The sequence below is a fragment of the Aphelocoma coerulescens genome, chromosome 7, assembly GCF_041296385.1.
Source record: "Aphelocoma coerulescens isolate FSJ_1873_10779 chromosome 7, UR_Acoe_1.0, whole genome shotgun sequence".
Lineage (NCBI taxonomy): Eukaryota > Metazoa > Chordata > Aves > Passeriformes > Corvidae > Aphelocoma > Aphelocoma coerulescens.
The window spans coordinates 34134725-34154175 of record NC_091021.1 but is presented as its reverse complement, the minus strand read 5'-3'; the positions used below and the strand labels follow the sequence as shown (position 1 = coordinate 34154175).

The 19451-nt window shown below is 41.0% G+C and overlaps 1 protein-coding gene across 1 annotated transcript in view; it reads right to left on the bottom strand.

Moving 5' to 3' along the window:
- THSD7B (thrombospondin type 1 domain containing 7B) overlaps positions 1–19451 on the bottom strand; it is a 326451-nt gene that overhangs the window by 124560 nt on the left and 182440 nt on the right. Inside the window, exons 9-12 of the mRNA XM_069021259.1 lie at positions 11902–12093; positions 8218–8452; positions 6400–6515; positions 688–820 (exon numbers count right to left, since the gene is read on the bottom strand). Of these exons, the coding sequence (XP_068877360.1) occupies positions 688–820; positions 6400–6515; positions 8218–8452; positions 11902–12093 (676 nt within the window). The remainder of the gene's footprint in view (positions 1–687; positions 821–6399; positions 6516–8217; positions 8453–11901; positions 12094–19451) is intronic.

The following is a 19451-nucleotide window of genomic DNA, read 5'->3' as shown; positions in this document are numbered from 1 at the left end:
GCCTGCTTTCCATGCTCACAGATGTGCCAGCCAGCAACACCGGGAAGCAGCTTTCCACAGCACCAGGCAGAGCAGAGCGTTGTGTCCCCTGCCTGGCACCGCCTTCAGCTCCACACTCTGTTCCAGGACCACCTCCTGTGGGATGTACAGGCTGGAGATTCATATGCAAAGATATAAGGCTTTTCTATTTACTAATATTGCACAACAGATGGGCCACAGAATCTTAATGAAGAGCAGTGAGTAGCTGCTCTGTTGTATTATTTGTCTAATCAGAACTTTGTAAGTGTGTAGTATTCACTGGAGGGAGAGTACCAGGGGAAAAGACAAGAGTTTCTGCAATAAGAATGCAGTTATGATTAAGGCACTCTAGGGCTTGTGGTCCCAAAATAGCTTACATTGATTTTAGATACAATGAGGGGGGAGCTCCCAGTAACAGCTTCCTTACACACATCAGACCCTGAGGTTACCATTTCTAGGAGCTGTGTCTGTTGGTGCTTGTTCTGATGATGCCAGATCTGCTGATATCTCCAGTCTGAACTCTACTTTCACACGTTTTCCAAGGTACATTATTTGCTCCAAACTCTGCATTTTCCAACATTATTTTCTGGTGAAATTTGTGCGGGACAAGAGTCCTTTCTGGAGAAGTGGACACCCACTAGAGACTTATTCCAAGCTAACAGTTTTTACCTATACACTGGACAGGTGGGAACATCTTCACATTCTCTTTCCTCATACAAGGTGTCTGGACACGCCTGTCCCCCACCAGCAGAATCCTGAAGGATAATCCTGTACCGGGACTGCTTAACTGCAGTGGCATTGCCTGAAAAGCAAAGAAAGAAGTTGTCTTTCAGGCACAGTTGGCACCCCAAGTTAGTGATTTAGCTGCCTTGGTTAGAAATATGCTCTGTGTTTCATTTATATTTTGAAACTGTGAGCACTCTGTAACATTTCTTCCTTTGAAATTACCAGTAGTTCAGCAGGACAGCTGCTGGAAGGTTGGTAAATCAACAGCCTAACAGATGCATCAAAAAAACGTCTATTTAACAGAACACCAAATCAAGTAAAAAAATAAGTAAACAAGAAAATAAACACCTTAACCAGGGAAAAGAATAAAACCAAAGAAATAACCTGTCATAATAGAAAGTTTTGTTTCTGAGTACACATTCAGGTGATCTCAGGCTGCTACCAGTAACCCATCTTTATGGCTCTAGAAATTAGAGATGATAACTTCCTGATAGGAAAACCATTGCAACCAACAGAGGCTAACTCTTTACTTAACCTGAGTTGATGCAAGATCAATCCATCTAGAAACACAGTTCACAAAATCCATGGCACAGAATGCAGCAGGAAAGACAAGAACAAGATTTATCTATTTATCTCTACAGCTAAAGCAAACACAATCCTTGGCTGGGTAAGTGGTTAAGTGCAAACTGAGAGCTGGTTTAACCACTGCGTATGGCATTTGTATTTCTCTGGATACTGACTCACACTTCAAAAACAGGTGCTAGAAAAGTAAAAAGGGATCTCAGGAGAACACCTTAAAGGATTACAGACCACGTAAACATCTTTAAATAGTGGACTTTATCAAGTTTGTCTGAAAGAGGAAAGCAGTGTGCCAACAAACCCACTACAAGTACTATTTTTCCAGCTCAGAATATGGGCAAAGCTGCAGCAGCAAAATTACAATGGAGTACAAGGAAAACTTAAAAGTCACACCATGAACACAAAGTACAAGCACAGAGCCAAGAAAAACGTTGGCTTTAGAAATACCAAGTCATACAAGCCCTCACTGGCAGATGTGCCACCACCGTGAGACCCCTGCAAAGGGACACTGGACCTGGCAGGAGGCTGCTCACCATGGCTGCTGCCCTGGGGCAGGAAAAGCACTTTCAGAGAGATCCCACTCCTGCTTCTTTCACAGCCACTAAGGCAGCTCTACAGGTTCCTACAGTCTCCTTTCACATGTCTGATTTGGTGCCTGTAAAGCCCCACGAAGAGCCTTTTCTTAAAATCTAGCCCACACCATCACTCCTGTAAATTAAACTGTTTTTTCTTCTGTCCACTACATGAAGAAAAGAGTTTATCCCTGCCACCTAATGCACAACTGTTGCAAAATTGCAATGCCTTGCATCCACTCAAAGTTTTCCCTTCTCTAAACCAAGCACTCCCAGTCCTTTGTAGGTCCAATTCAATTCCCTCTCATTGCTCACTTTCTCACAACACTGCCCAAGGACCTGCAGCCTCCCCAGGGCACAGCACAGTGACCCCTCGGGGGTCTTACATACACATACAGCGTGCCCAGGAATTTGGCAAGCCCAGTATGAGTTTTAGCATTTCTAACTGCTGACTTTCATTCAGGAGGGAAGGCTCACAGGATCTTATCAACATGTATCAATACACTATAACAGGCAGTAAAGGAGACACACACAGACTGTTTTCACTGTGATACCCACTGTGAGATTGTTAAAGCAGCTGAGTACCCATTTAAGAGTGATTTAATTTAAGCCACTGTTCCTCAGCTTCCTGATAAAAGTTTATTGTGTCAAAAATCTACCACTTCCCTTAATTAGAACAGCTACACTGTCAAAATAAGAGGAGATTAAATTTATTGGGGACAATTTGTTCTCAATAACTCCTTACTAGCCAGTTTATTACAATCTGATTTTTGAAATGTTTATATCTTGAGTAATAACTTGTTCTTGTGGCTTTCCACATAATGAAGTTAGGATGAGTAATCTACAATTTTCTTGACCTTTCTTTTTGGGGGAGTGAAGGGGAAGGGAGAGTTTTGGTTTGGTTTGCCTTGGTATTATTGAGTTCTGGTTCTTTAACACTTAATTTCTCCCCCATAAGACAGTCACGTGATGCTCTGGAATTACTTTACTGCTTCCTTCTTATTCACACAACCTCACTGACATGGGAATAGTTACCCAATGGAAACATTCCTTAGTCCATTCTTCTCCTGGCTGCAGACAGGAAACAATGGCAGCAACTGCACATTGCCAATGTTGTGCTTCTCTCATTTCTCAAAAAGTACATTTCATTCATTTCCCCTTACTTTTAATCCACTTATGCAATTTCCACTACCTAATATCCTCTAGCTTAGTTTGCATTCTTGATTTCTTGTTTCTAATCTTTGTAAAACAATGTGACAATGCAAAAGGAAACAAGATCCTGAACAACTCTGGTAGTAAGACAAAAAAAGGCTTCTCTAGATGTGTGTGGTGTTCTCTCATCAAGGTTTGAACCTTGAGCTTGCAAATCACAGACCTACACATGCCTTGCTCCCCAGTGCTACTGGCTTGCTATTAGCACAGTTTCAGAATAGAAATTACAGTCCAGTAGGGCTTCAGCCCTTTGGACAGGCTTTTTTGGAGCTTCCAGGTCTTCTGCACTCCTGTCTGCATAGAACGTGTTCCCAAGCGGTGTAGATACCAATTCCTGCAGTTTTTTGAAGTCTATCTTTTTCCTATGTCTTGTTGATATTGCCATCCTTCCCTTCCAAGAATCGTGAACTCTATCATTTTGTGATGATTTTCATTCAAATTATCTACCACCATTAGAATCATACCCATTTCCTTCCTATTAATCAGGACCAAATCTAAATGAGCTTCCCACAGTAATTTTCTCCACCTCAAGAAACTAAATTATCCTCAACATTTATTGCACTTTACTCAAACCCCATTTTCAAAATTGAATTTCCTCACTGGCTTTTCTATAGCATTCCTTACAAATGTTAATAAGCACAATTTTTATATTTTCAGTTAAAATTGCTATAGCCTGATTTTTCCAGAGTACTAGAACTGTGGAGGACTGTCCTTTTAAAGCCAAACTGATTTCAAGCATGGCTATGCCTGTCTGCCCTCCCAAAAAAAAATCAGGCCTGAAGATCTGAGGACCATCTTAACTTGTGTCCTTGATTTTGCAACTCAGATAATGCTGTTGAGAAGTTCAGGGGTGCCTTACCTCTGCTTCCACTCCCCATCCCTGTGCCACCAGCCTCCATTCTCCTTCCTTACAGAGCCATAGAACTCCTACCAACCCACTCTTAACTCCTCCCTGGATCTTGTATCCTTCCTTCCTCTGTCTTTCACCCCCAGGGCTTCTCTGCCCAGGGCTCAGAGAGCTGCACTACCATTCTCAGGTGAGGGACAAAATCCCTTTTCACTCCTGGAACATGTGCTGTATCTGGCTTCCGCAGAAAACATTGAGCTTCACACTCTGCTCCTGACCAGATGGAAAGGCAGAGTCTGGTCAACACAAGACTCTGCTCACACAAAAAACAAGGACAATTTTTCTAAGATTTTCAGAGATTTTCTGAGATTTTAGTCACCAAAATCAGTGCTGTGTCAAACATCATTGTAGAGATAAGAGCTCTTAAGTCTTTCACTTTGACCAGCTCTAGCCGGGTGTTTATGAAGATTGGAAGTGGCAGATCATGGACTGACACAAGGTAGAGGCCATTGGAATTTCTTGTTGTGGCACACCATACATTTTATGCACTTTTACCCCATCTCATTTCAAATCTGATTTAAGGCATGGGGAGAAAATAGGACAGCTACTATCTAACATTTCATGTAAACTTGTTTAGAGAATTAAGTAACTGTGAAATTTCTAACCTTCCTCCTGTACCACCAATGCCCAGAAGACAAGGTATTTACAGGTACCATCTATTTTCAGAAGGGAGATGAAAAATTTATTGTTAGTTGCTTGCTTTTTTTAAACTCCCTGTTTTACATCTATGCTGACAGACCAGGGAGCACCTCACCCATGCTGAAAGCAGTTACCTCTCCAGGCCACCTTCACCTTCAGAAAAGCAGAGGAATATCTACCTGCTGCTCATTCAGACCATTTCATATTCTGAAACCACCCTACTAATTTTTTGATTCTTTATTCAATCCATCCTCAAAGACCAGGTAAAACTGATACATTATAGAGACTGCAGTAGACAGTTGCCACCTTTAAGTATCTGAAATGGCAGAGAATCAATAACTTGCAACAACCTCCCTGTTCCTGCCTCCCCAACAGGTGCTTGGATTCAGGGGCACTTCCTTTGTGAATTATGTTGTCCGTCCATCTGTTACTGCCCTGAGGTTCAGTGCTGTCTGCACTACTGAGGCAGGAGATAATCTTCTGCCAGAAGACAGACAGTTGTCTGATGACATTTAAATGTAGGGAAAATGTCAGCTTTTTTATTGTCAGATGGTAAACTCAGATGTATTTCCTCAGATAAACTACAGACAGCTCAACTGGTAAAGTTTTGTGTAAAGCTGATTTAGTGATTCCATGTTTGTCTAAGTTCTGATCTTCTGCTGGTACACAATTAATTTTAAATCTGCCAAGCAATACCTGTTCCTGCTTGATCTGATTAGTAATTCACCATCTGTATATTGCTTTCATTAAATACAACTTTTCTATGAAAAAAAACAACACTCCTAACAACTCATGTATGTATAGTGGCTTTGAAATTTCATTACCGTGCTGAGGTTTTAATTGTGCAATGCAAATTAAAAAAAAAAGAACCTTGCAATGCGGCCATATCAATAACAGATTTAGGAAAAAACAAACTCCCTCATCTAAGAAGTTTTAATTTAGAATTATATTAAAATGATAACACTGCCAAGGAGGTTAAATAATTAATTTCTTCTCATTTTAATTGTAGACTATTATTTAATAAACAAAGTAATTTACCAGGTAATTTATTCTACTCCTTCATAGGCAGCTCATTTAAAGTCTAAAAATAAATTGCTAATTAAAACAGGATTCACTGTTTTAGAAAGCAACTAATTTTCCTGTAAAATCTAACAAGGACTATGATAAAGCATTCACTGAGAATCTTTGAAGGGCAAGGAAACTTCCAACAATAATGAAATATTCTGATAACTGAGCAGACTTTCATCTGAATAATTAATGAAACACACAAATTTGTCAGAAAACCCAACACTAGATGATTATAAAGAAACTTCGTTGTACACTCAGTGCCTCAAAGGTGACCAACAAGATTAAAGAGATGTTTGGCCCTTGAGAAAACACAAAGCACAAGAGGTACTTGCACAACCCTGTTACGTACAGCCAGGTTGGTCAAGAGAGTTACATTTCATATGTAAGCAATTCCATGTGCAGCCACACAGCACAGGGGCCTTGGAATTCTGACTCTGAAGGCAGAAACCAGAAGGAACTTTTTCCCAGCAGAGAGAATTTACATCTCCCAAGCTGTTCACAAGGATCCCGCCTGCCCAAGAACATCAGCTCAAAAGTCAAGGTCCAGAGTGCTCACGTCCAAAACTCACGCAGATGAATGCCCTAAAAATTATTAGACTGGTGTGAACTTCATCTGCCATATGTTTCTAGGCCAATTCCCTAATTTTTCGCCAAAATTTTGACTTCTTAAAGGCTTACCAGGCTGACAGGCTGTGGGACAGGGTGTCCACTCACTGAACAGGGTAACAACACAGTCCTTCCTGCAGGGGAGGAGACACGGCCGCACCGCCTCCGGCCGGATGGACTCCGGGCACCTACGGATCCAAACACGGGTAAAAACAAAATAAAAAGTTAAAACATGGAGAAAGATTTTATTTCTAAGACTTTCACAGGGCAGTGAGCATACTGCCATACCAAAGACACTGCTTCTGGCCAGAGCAAGCCTTATTTTTCTTCTCCTTCACACTCATGCAACCCAGCTGAATTTAGTACATTTCAAGGATTAAAAAAAGAATAATTTTTTTTTTTTTTAAATGGGGAGCTCAGCTTGATGACTACAGGCTAAATGTAACTCTGTCTGTGACATCAAAACCACAAAGCTCATGGGAGTAAAACAGATATATTTATTACCAAAGAAACAGAGTAGTTATGTTTATAAAGTAGTCCTGTTATAGCACTATATGCAACAGCCTTCAAACCATCTGTCTGTAAGGGCTGATGACATATTCCTCAACTTTCAACCCCCAAGGAATACAAAAATAGTTTCAAATGAATACAGTAAGAAGAGCACTGTGATCTTCTTCATTCATTTTAAACTCCTACACAGAAAACGTGTCATACATATACTAATAAAAGTTTAAGACACAGTTAATGTATAAGGACTCAAAGAACAGAAAAGGGACAATTTTATGGGATCAGGCAGATCTTGCATATCAAGTGGGTGAACAAGAAGGGAATTACTCTTTCTCACTCCTTATTAATTTCTATTAAAAAGATCACTCAACAATACTTAGTAATGCATGCAACCCAAAATGATTCCATTTGAAGGAGGAATATGCCACTAATTCCTACAAGAAAAAAACAAATCTTAAAACCATGATTCAGCTCCTTAAGTGTTTACTTACCCCCTTCAGTTCCATTTCCTCTTACACCACCTCAAAAGTGGAGAGGGCAAACAACTATCTTAGGCATTATATAGCTCTATAAACAGCATGTTTAATTAGGTAAAGTTCAAGCATATATATGCATTTGAGACATACATGAATACTAGATTTCTTTCCTTTTATTTAATTAACCCCATTAACCTCAAGAATTTTAATTAACTTTACTAAAATCAGCACAGTCTGCTTATACAAACAGGATTGTTTTGAGAGCTACTATAAGAAAGGAAACTCAGTTCTAAGTCTCTAGACTCATTAATGGTGCAAAAATAATTAGCAACATCTTGATTTTTCGATATTAAGGAACACATCTGCGCTACTTATTTTCCTCATTTAGTAAAGCAAAGCAAAATTTGGGATATTTCTACTGCAGAATACGTAATTTTGTTGTGTTGCTATCACATTATGGAAGTTATATAAACCAGCTGAACAATACAGATCACACATATGGCACTGCCTTATTGGAGTGTAAATATAATGCAAAATCTATTTACTTTTTCTATTTTATTAGAGCCCTGCTAATAGTGCATTGCTGAACATTATATTCAAATGTATTTTATATTTTCCTCACGCCTGTCCTTCAGGGAAAATATTTGCAGAAAACTGTAAATTAGAGTAGCAGAGGAGCTACAGCAAAAAATCTCCACCATTGAAAGTGTGCCTTTTGTCTGGATTTACATGGAAAGTTAAATATTTGGTTTCTTTACCTGTTACAACATAGTAGTGATGGAGTAGTACTGGAAAATTAGTCCTGAAATGAAATTATTTCAATCCTGCAGAGTCCATACGCTTGCAGAAAATGCTGTTATACATAACATATTTTATAAATAAACACTAACAAGCTTTCTTTAAATACCTTTTGGGAGTGACCTGGCCAGAGCTGCCCTTCATGCAGAAGACTTTCCTCGTCTGTATGCCCACCCCACAGGTGGCTTCCCTGCTCCAGCTGATGGTGGCGTTGAGCGCAGTCCCCAGCACGTCCTCGGAGCAGGAGCTCCAGGGAGATGCTTCCCAGAAGAAATGCACGCACGGGTGCTCATTGCAGGCACGCTGCTCCTGCAGGGCTCGCTCAGGGGGACAGGCTTTTCCACCTGGAAAGGGTCAGGAGAACACCATATCCTTACCTCATGGCGTGTGGCAAAAGGAATACATCGAAACACTTTTTTAAAAGTCAGGTTTGCACAATACCTTCTCTTTTTTCCCCCCCTAAAAAAATAAATAAATAAAGCTTAAATAAGGCTGTTGACCTTTATGGCTGCAATAACAACCTTCTAAAATATTGTTTCCTCATTAAACTAGCCTTGCATAAAATTGTATTCCAATGCATAATGGAAACAGAAATAGGCAAAGTATATTTCTGAGTTACTTTATTGATAATTCCTACACACAGCCAAGTTAATTCCGTTTAAATGCCAGTATCACTCGGCAAACATGCAATCAGGTTTAAAGACAAATTAAGCATTATTTTTATGTTCATTCTCCTTGCTCATCTCCCAAGGAGGAACATCTCTCTCTCATATTTGGACTCCATGCGTTGCCTTAAAGATTTGCGCAGGAGAGGATGCCGAACTGTAATGACAGCAGCATGTATCAAATGAAACCCACATCTGCAAATCAAGGAGGGGGGAAACTTGAAAGACACGTTTTGAGTATGAAGCCTTCACTTCTCTGAAGCACCATCCTTCAAACTCATGTCCAAAGATTTTGCTAAACTGCTGCACTTTGTCAGAACTGGTGACAAAGCCCCAAACTACAGGAGTTGGAAGAGCCTCCCCAGAAGCTGTAACACTACAGCCAGCAGCCTGAATTTATCCATAAAAGCAGATCATCATAGCTCAAAAGCTACCGAGTAATGCAGTGAAATTTAACAGTAAGCATTGTCATTTTAGGAAGAAAGAAGCAAAAATTACTAAAATCAAAACTATTGTCCTCCAGGAGGGAGAACTCGGACAACTTGGGACACAGCCAAAGTGCTGCAGGTTTTGAAAGAGCTGAAGTGTTGGGGCCAGACACCACGAGGTGCAGGGCACCTTTACACCCTACCAAAATCAACCAGAGATGAAGGGATGTCGAAGGGATGCCCACTGCCTTGCAGCACTGATCCTCCTGAAATAAGGTAAGGCCTCAAATGGCCACAATGAATAGCAGTAAGAAAAGAAAAAGAGAGAGAAATTACCTAACCCACTGGATAATCATGTCACATTACCATTCATCCTTTCAAGAAAATGGACTGTTCCACACAGTGCTCAGTCTCAGAAATGTTTAGCATGATGATGGAGTAGAAAATGCCCCAGGTAACTTACTACCTGAAGAATGTGGCTTGGCAGGAAAAATGCAAACCAGTTATTTTTCTTGTGTTTGAGACACATCTTAAAAATAGATAATTGTAACAAGCAAATGGCAAAATGCCTGATCCATTTGGAATGAAAAAAACAAAATCTAAAGAAAATATCCAACTCGAATTTTGAACTTCCCAGGGAAAAATTAGGGTGGCTTTTTCTCAATATTACGTTAGTTACAATATGTTCAGGAAGCTTCCCTACACACAAGAGAGTAGTAACGAGGCAGTTTTAACTTAACATAGTAAGAAATGGCTCATCCAAACTTGCCTGCAACACTGCAAGCAGGAGATGCTGTTTATAAAGAACACAAGGGCCTGCCCACTTTCTGCAGTTCATTGACAACTTTTGTACAAAGAAAAAAGGACAACATGCCTCTGCCTGGCCATTCCAGTAGCCATTTACAGATTTTTTTTTATGATGTTCAGCAGTTCCTGTAATTCATTTTACACCTGCTGAGAATGCCTGCTCTGCAATCTCCCCTTGCACCAAGCTTCAGAAGTTTGTTGCATAAAGAATTATCTTTTAAAACCTGATTTAAATCAGGTCCCCCAAGTTTCATCAACAGCTTCCTGGTTGTCATATTCTGGGAGCAGGTGAAGAGCTTGGAGAAAATGACCCAAAATTTCCATATGTCCTTCAACAGCAGAGCCTCAGCTGACACTTCCTTCATTGACAGAGGCCACACGAAATGGCCCTTGCAGAGGTACCAGAGCTCTGTAGAAGTCAGGTGCTCAGCTGTGAGCTGGATATGAAAAAGGTAGAGAAAGCAGGTAATTTAACATTGCCTTAATATTGATAATAGCATTAACTCCACTTCCACTCTCCTGAATTTCAATCACTGTCTGTACACAGATGTGTGACTCTGCACAGCAAACTGTTACACCATTGCTAAAGATGCACAGAAAAAGTCAGGGAGTTTGATGTTAATAGTTAATTATTCCTTCCCAAGAAACTCCAAGTATTCAGCTCAGAGTATATCACTTTTAGCTTAGTGCCTTTCAGGTTGAGATGACAGTGCTTCTTTACTTCCAGAATTCACTCCTTCACAATTTCACTCTCGTAATTCCATGTTTTATCTGTTATTTGGATTTCATTACTTCCATGGAAAATATGAAACCAACTGTATTTTCGTTTTAATTATTCTCTAGCTCATAGACTTTTTTAGTAGTAGTTATTATCATTCAATCAACAATTATTTCCATCCTGAAGGGCCCCAATTTTCTTCACAAGTGCTTATGAGGATGTTTATGTGAATACAGACCTTTCACATGAGTAATGGTTTGCAAGATCAAGTCCTTACATTAGCCCAGAAACAGTGGGTGGCTTTAATGATAATTTACAAAATAGCACTTAAAAGAGCTTGTCCTGAACTAGATTTGCATCTGAAAGTGTTTTGCTGCTGCATTAACTGCACCTTGTTTTGGCACTAGCAGGTATTTTGTGTCAACAAGGCTTTAGTCTATTGGACCTCTTCACATTTTATGAATTTTTATGCACTTGATCCAGGACCTTTCAAATCCTGTGTGATAAACTAACACATAAATTAATTACCATATGTGTAACTGTATTAAAGATTACACTTCTAGTACAAAATGGTTTGTTTAAATAGCTGTATCACTGATGTTAATATGTAAAAAAAACAGATACATGATGTGTCCATGAAGATCCAGAAGAAATGACATATATTAATCAAGAGGTATTTAGTGACTAAAATAGAAAAACAAGCAGGTCAACACATTCCAGGTCTACATTTCAAAAAAAAAAAAAAAGTAGGTCCTTTTCCATTTCCTCATTTTTCACAGCTCAGTGGTTTTAAATCATTACTAATATGTTCCCATATAAAGACACTTGCATGGTGAGTCTGTCATGCAGCAATTTTACTGGTAGAGGATGAAGCTCTTCAGGACTAAATTTACATCCAGACAGGCCCTCAACAGACAGCAATTCAGAGGCTGAAGTAAATAGTTTTGAACTGTGAGAATTTCTCCAAGTGACACATGACAGAATTTCTCCAAGTGACACATGAATTCCAGCCCATCAAGATCTCTTAGTCTCTAGGCAGAGACAAGCATTCACTATTATCCCTGATTCCTGTGGAAGTGGGATTAGCTCTGATCTAAAACCAGTTTGGCTCGGGAATGCGAGTCCATGCATTAAAGGAACAAACAGTGATTAGTCCAGAAATGTTCAGCACTCACCCTCAGCTGGAAGGGCCAGGATGGACCTGCTCCTACTTTGACTGCCCTCGGCGTTTTTGCTGGAGCAGGAGTGGGAGCATGGGGACCATGGGGACCACTCACTGATGACACAGTCCCTCGCACAAGGGACTTCACAAGCCACCACCTCGGGCCGGGGAAGCTCTGAACAGAGGTGATGTGGTACTTCTTCACCTGGAGCAAATGAAACAAGACAGACATGGAGGGAGGCACAGCTTGGTTCAATACCCACAGCCTGCATCAAACAGACTGACTTCATGTCAAACATCCACCTGCCCATGGAGGAATGTGCTACAGAACAGCATGTGGCGAGGCTGCAGGCTGGAAAGTGTAATACTTGAACAACTAACTTAAAAATTTATCCAAGAAAGCAAAGAAGAAAGAAATGTGTTTCAAGCTCGGTGTGTGACATCTTGGCTCTAGTCTGCTCTCTGAAGCAGGTAAGAAAAAGGAATGAGGTAATTTCATCAACAGAAAGCTGTAATATATCAAATATATCAACAGAACTAATGACTGTTGCCCCATATTTTCTAGCAGTCTCTACCTACAGAACCTATTTCCCACAGTACAAATTGCATGGGTCCCCAAAGAAGTCAGATTTCCTTTTTCTGCAGGCCAGAGAAGTATCTGGCAGATGTTTGGGTCCATCCACTTCAGCCTCACCAGAATGAACCACTCCTGTTTCTGACTCTTGCTTCTCACCCAAAAGCTAGGAGATCCAAAATTATCAATCTGTTGGGCCACCCCCACCCAAGGGAGAAATACTTTCTGCAGTAGATGAACCAAGGGACCTGGATCAAAGCCTCTCTCCTGAGGAGAGGCATATTTTCAAAAGCCCTTCCACTAACAAGGTAGGACAGTGGGGACTGGTGAGGAAAAACCCACCAACCAAAAGAACCACTGCCAGAATGAGCAGCAAAAGAAGGCACATGAGGGATGTCATGAGCAATACAAATCAGGGAACTGTTGTTTTTAGAAAGGAAAATAAAATAAACTTTTTTTTTTTAATAATAAAGGAAAAGTCTGGAAATTTTAGTTATTATGTAGAATTTGCAAGGACATAATAATCCATAAAAATCCGTAAATTGTAACTCTTTTAGTACTGAATTACACCTAATGTCTTAAAAATGTATTTTAAGTGATGAACAGTCATGACTGACTTCATTACACTGTTCTATTACTTAGTATTTCTGGATACTCATGAAATTTCAGCTACATATCTGAGATTACTGAAACCTCAACTGTTTATAAACAAAAGGGTCACACCAAGTCCTACCTCCTCTTTTGCCCTCATAATAGTTACAAACCTCTCCTTCGAGGTTTCTTTGATTATGAACCTAGGGAAAAAACATAATGACTATCCAGGTTTAATCACATGTAAGAAAAAACCCTAAAATTTATAATGGCAGAAAGTGCCTCTTTCACCTCACGCTCCAGGAACAGGCTCTGTAACAAAGCAGCCCAGGAAGCAATTATAACTGGGAGGGTAGAAAACTGTGCTGCTTTTACAAGAGCCCACACCTCCGAGTGAGTAAATAAGAGAGGAAGGCTGAGAGCACATAAAGCTGTCAACAGCACGGCACTATTATCTGCAGTTGCATCCCTAAATGAAGACAGGCTCATCGCCCTCGAGGCACAGATAAAACTTTTCAAGCATATTATGAGAAGGAACAGCGGATCCAGCAGGCAATCAGACTGCAAGATATGGTTAAAAACACTTTAGTTTTATACTCCCTTTCCTTCGTGCTCACCTGGAAAGGCTCAATGTGCCCAGTTTTTGCAACACCCCCCTAGACACAGCCCCCATCCATCGGTGCTGCAATTGGCATCGCAGGAAAACCTGTATCACCACTGCTGCTTTGAATGCTCACCTAATGCTGAGAACTACCTTCAGAAAAAAAAACCAATGTGAAAACAGCAAATAAACCTGTAAGACTTATTCCAGTTGTCTTCCCCAGTCACTTAAGCATCAAAATCCCTGCCAACATTTTGACAGCTTGTCTGTATGGCAGCAGGTAATGGAGGGGAGGCCTGGGCAGGCTGATTTAGGAGTCAATGGTACAGCACCAGCAAGAGATTATATGCTTTGCTGAAGCAGGGTGCAACACCTGTCCTCCTCTCCCATCACCAACAGGGAAGCACGTGGACAGCCAGGGACAGGCTTCAGAACCAGATGGGATGAGATGGGACACTGGCCATGAAAGCGCAACCCCCACCCCTCCATCCACACCACAGATTATCTGCTACATCAGGACTTCAGGGCCAGAAAGTGTCATGATGTTCACCAAATTCTGAATTGAGCCCAATTTTTTCCACCAATCAGACTGTGCTACAGATCTAAGCATCAGAAAAGAACTACTTGTTGAAAGTCAAGAGAGCCTTTCCACTGATTTAATCCGACTTTAAAAAGCCAAGCCACTCCTCTCAGCAGATGAGTGCCCCTTTGGAGTGGCTTCTTCTACCCATAGGCTCAAGTGCCACATATTGCAGGGTGACCGCCCTGTGGGGAAGGGAGGCAAAGGAGGAAAATACACTTTCAACTTCTTCCTTCCACGATTTCTTTTCACACTGGATTTACAGCAGGTGACAGCAACAGCACCACTGCAAACAGAGGCTGTAATTCGCAGTTCCTGGGCAAAGAAAGGAAGCTTTGTGCTTTGTTAGAAAGAGTTTACCACCGGGTGCATGAAGGTACAATTCAACACTCACTTTGATTTACTTCATAGCTCCATTCTCCGTGTTCAAGTTTAATTACTGCCTTCTATTACTGCAGAAGGGGAATTTCTTCTGTACCAGCTGCCTGGCAGAGAATTCTCAGAAAACTACTGTATACTATAAAGGGAGGTAATAATCTTTCATTTTCCATGAAAAATACTAGAACAGGATATAGCTGAAGTGTGCTTTATGCATTGTCACAGATTTAAAGGGAATATTAAACTCTCAAGAGCTTCCAGACTGTCCACTCAGTACCTTGAAGGTGTAATTCTTATCTCACATCTGCTGAATAATCTTTCTAGATCTTTCCATAATCTTTACATCCACAAGCACGTTCTGTGGGGCCAGAGGGGAGATGCACCCAAATGTACTGAGGGAGCTGGCAGAAGAGCTCACCAAGCCACTCCATCTTTTACCAGATGTCCTGGCTATCCAGGAAAGCCCCAGAGGTGATTGGTGACTGGAGGCTGACAAATGTGACACCCAGACACAAGAAGGGCTGCAAGGAGGATCCAGGGAACTTCAGGCCTGCAGCTTGACCTCGGTACCAGGGAAGGTCATGGAGTAGGTCATCTTGAATGCCATCACACGGCATGTATCACGGGATTATTCCCAGCCCCCATGCATTTAGGAAAAGCAGGTCCTGTTTAACCAACCTGATCTCCTTCTATGACAAGGTGACCCACTGAGTGGATGAGGGAAAGGCTGGGGATGTGCCTTCCCAGACTTCATCAAAGCCTTTGACACCACTTCCCACAGCATTTTCCTGGAAGGCCTGGCTGCTCATGGCAGTGATGGGTGCACTGTTCACTGGGTAAAAGCCTGGCTGGATGTCCAGGCCCAGAGAGTGGTGGGGAATGAGTTACATCCAGCAGGAGCCAGCACCAGTGGTGCTTCCCAGGGCCCAGCACTGGGGCCAGCCCTGTGTAACATCTTTATTGAGGATCTGGACAATGGGATCGAGGGCACCCTCAGCGAGTTCACAGACAACATCAAGTTGGGCAGGAGTGTGGATCTGCTGGAGGGCAGGAAGGCTCTGCAGCGGGATCTGGAGAGGCTGGATCAAAGGGCTGAGGCCAGTTGTGCGAGGTGCAACAAGACCAAGAGCCAGGTCCTGCATTTGGATCACAAAACCCCCAGGCACCTCTCCAGGCTGGAGGGTGTCCAGTGGAAAAGCATCTGGGGGTGCTGGTCAGCACCAGCTGAGAGCAAGAGCACAACCAGACACCATCACCTGAGAGCACAACCCACACGATCCAGCTTCTGACCTGCCTGAGGTACAGACACTGAAACAGCACCCTCAGCATTCCCAGAGCCCAGCTGATCCCCCTCACACACTCTTTATTTCATGCCTTAAGCACTGATTGTTCTCAGCCTCACTGAATGCTTGCTTTCCTAAAAGAAGCAGTAGTTAAAAAAAATGTTACTGTTTTCTATTCAAAATGCTTTATTGCAAGCACCCTGACCAACTCTAATGGCATTTTTTAAAGTGATTGCCTTGTACTTGAATAGTTTAGTGATTATAAGGCTGAATACTCAAGATATACCCACCAGATAGCATTTTACAGGAAAGATTTAATCCATTTTCTCCCATGTCAGGGTGTAATATTACAAAAGAGAAGACAAGCATGGCATTTTTGTAAATATATTTGCTAACAAAGTAGCTCATTACCTAATGTACTGGTCCCTCACTTGAATTCTTTAAGAAGGTAACAGAGAAGCACCATTCCAAGTGGAACTTTTTATTCACCTAAAAGCAACTGAATTCTTCCCAAAATGAGAAACAAAATAAGGAATGACCTAAAACCCTCCTTGAACTAAAGAGCTTGGTTTTTATCCAGAAACTTAATTTTTTTTTTTCATTGTCTTTTGCATTCCAGAAGGAGAAGCCACTCCCACAGTCCTGAGTAATGCACTCCATGGTGAGGCACTGAACCAACAGGAATGTTTTGTTTGGCATCAGTCCAAGATTAAACTGCACCTGTCTATTTCATACCCTGCCTTGCAGTTCTGGTGCATTGTCTCATTCTTCCCAGTGACCTGTTGTGCCCATCTCCCGTGACACAGTTCTTAATTACTCCTGCCAAAGACATCCCTCCTGGCTCAGGAAAAAGGGAATGTCCACTGCACAGGACACAACTAATGCAGCAAAAATAAAAATCCCATCAGGCAGCAGGAATCGAAAGATCAACTCAATAACAAACCAAGCGTTCTCCTTTTGACATTCAATAATATAATACCGTGCTCATTTTTTAGAAAGAAAAATCACAAAGTCACTTTGAAGTTTTCAGGTTTGAACATGTGGGGAGCCTCAAGTGACCTCCATGATGGGAAAAGGCCCAAGAAGAAGGAATTGTATTTCAGACCGTTATGCACTGCTACACAGAAGTTCAGAAAATTTATTTTTTGCACAAATGACTGCCACAAAAATGCTGCATATTTAATGACAATTACCAGTTTGCCATCGATATTTCTCCTTGTAGCATTTCAAATTATTCAGTGGAAATAATGAAGCTGTCACCTAAAATACGATACGTATCGTAAAATTTTACGTCCCACTTAAATCTCAGAAAAGAATGACAATAAACTTTGATTAAATACTTGTCTGTAACAGAGTAAGACGTCAACAGGCAGCAGTAAATTCGGAGGGATTCCTATTGACTGCATGCCAGTTTGCTGAGAGCAACTGCATGCAGAGAAACTGTGTGCTGGCAGGATCCTGACCTGGGCATCTCATCAACTAAGGAAAATGTTACATTTAAACGCAATAAAAATCAAATTACAATAGGAGAAATTTCTTATAACCATTCCAAACATCTTCATCTCATCACAACATCAGATTTATTTCTTTTCCCAGGTTGCACAACCAGCTTTAGAGAAGAAAGCATCCAGGGCTTGCCGTGCTCAGTCATCTCTGGCAGATGAATGTCACACTCCACTGAAATCCTGGCTCCTGGCTGACTTTGCTTAATGCCAGTCAACAGGTAAAACATTGGAGAAGAGAGGTGTCAGTTTGTCAGGGAAAGCAGTGGTGTATGGAATAAATTTAATTGCACTGGTCCATCACTATTATCAGAACCCCACGGAGGGGAAGGGGATGCAAAAGGGATAAAGAGGAAGGGAGGTTGAGAGCATGAAAGAAGGTGAAGCTGTGAAATAGAACAAGCCAGTAACGACAGACAAGAGGAAACAAACACAAATAAACCAGGACATTCTTTAGGGGAGAAAAAAACCCAAAAGAGATGAGACAATCCTTAAGGTTTTTAGTCAAACGACTTGGTCAAAATGCAACTACAAGAACATTTTTAACCACAATGCACAATAAAGAAAAAGGGAATAACAGTGCAAGAGTATAAGGAAAAAGGAAAGGAAGACAAAAAGTACAAAAAATGAACAGAGGCAATGATAATGAGTATGGAAAAGAAATGTATGTCTGGAAATACCTTACAAAATCTCCATAAAATCAAAAGTCTCACCCAAATCCCTGCCTCACTGGCCACGATCCTGTTCCTTACCTATGTCCAAGTGTCATTACAGAGGTCATGAGAAAAAGATGGTGAAGAGTACAGAAAAAAAAGCAGTATCTAGTTTTCTTCCCTATACATTCTCTATTGCAATTTGGACTGTCTACCCACAATTACTTTCTCTCTTTATGTAAATGCACTTAAGAAAACTGATTTGTGACTCCAAGGAAGCTCCACAAAAGCTCAACACAGGTGAGGCACGTCAGTGAGCAGCTGCCAGGCCTGCAGAGAGGGTCCCAGAACAGCTCAGTGCAGCATTGCCACACTCAAGGTTAAAACAACCAACACACCTGCAGGAGGTTACCCACAGAGAGACCAGCTCTGGTGTGTCTCCTACCCCAGAAAAGAAAGACAAGTTGTCACTTAAAGGAATTTGCTGCACCTTCACCTACTGAGCTTGGGCACGGAAGCAGAATTAGATGTGCCTTGTGGCTGTTTGCACAATCCCTCCTGAATGAAAGAGAAATTGCTCAAAGGAGCTGAAAGTAAACATGGGTTCACTGTATCCCCAGAGAAAAGCACAGCAATTCGGGCTGCTGTTCCTAATAATTAACATAGCACAGCAATCTGAAAACTTAAAGTATAAGAACATAACATAATCCGTATTAGTGTTCTGCAGGGTTTTTTTCCTCTCTTTCTTTCTAGTTTTTTCCTTTTTTTCTCCATTATCCTTCTTCCTCCTTGTAAATGAGGGAATCTACACAGGTGGGTTGATCAAGACTGATTGCAATTAAGATTTATTGTTGAAATTGCTGCTGTGGTATAATTGAAACAGGTGTCCCTCTGTTTCCTTCTCTGTACTGCTTTGTTCCAAATGCTAAACAACACAAAATATTGTAGAAACCAATTACACAAATAAGTCAAATGTATTAAAATATTATAAAATATACATGTAAGTTCAAAACTTTGAGGAAAAATGTATTGTGGACTTTTAATTCCAACAGTGTACAGAGTCCACTCCATCTTCTATCTTTGAAGAGTAATTTTAGTGGAAGCATTCAGGCATTTTAGTCCAGAAAAAAAGAAGGCAGCAATTTATTCTGAATGCATCATACCCATAAATTTCCAAACTTTTTATTTTTGACGACTTGAGGTGCCGTCTTCAATCTCAAAACTTGAAAACAAATTACAAGGGGCTTATTACAAAGGGCAAACTAATTGTGCTCTCACACAGCCACTGACCCCAAAAAGAAAACTTTTGTGTTCAGACATGGAAAAGCACAAAGCTTTTGTACCTTCTGGTTTGATTATTATGATTTTTCCTCAGATTTTACTACTCTTAATAATGAAGTG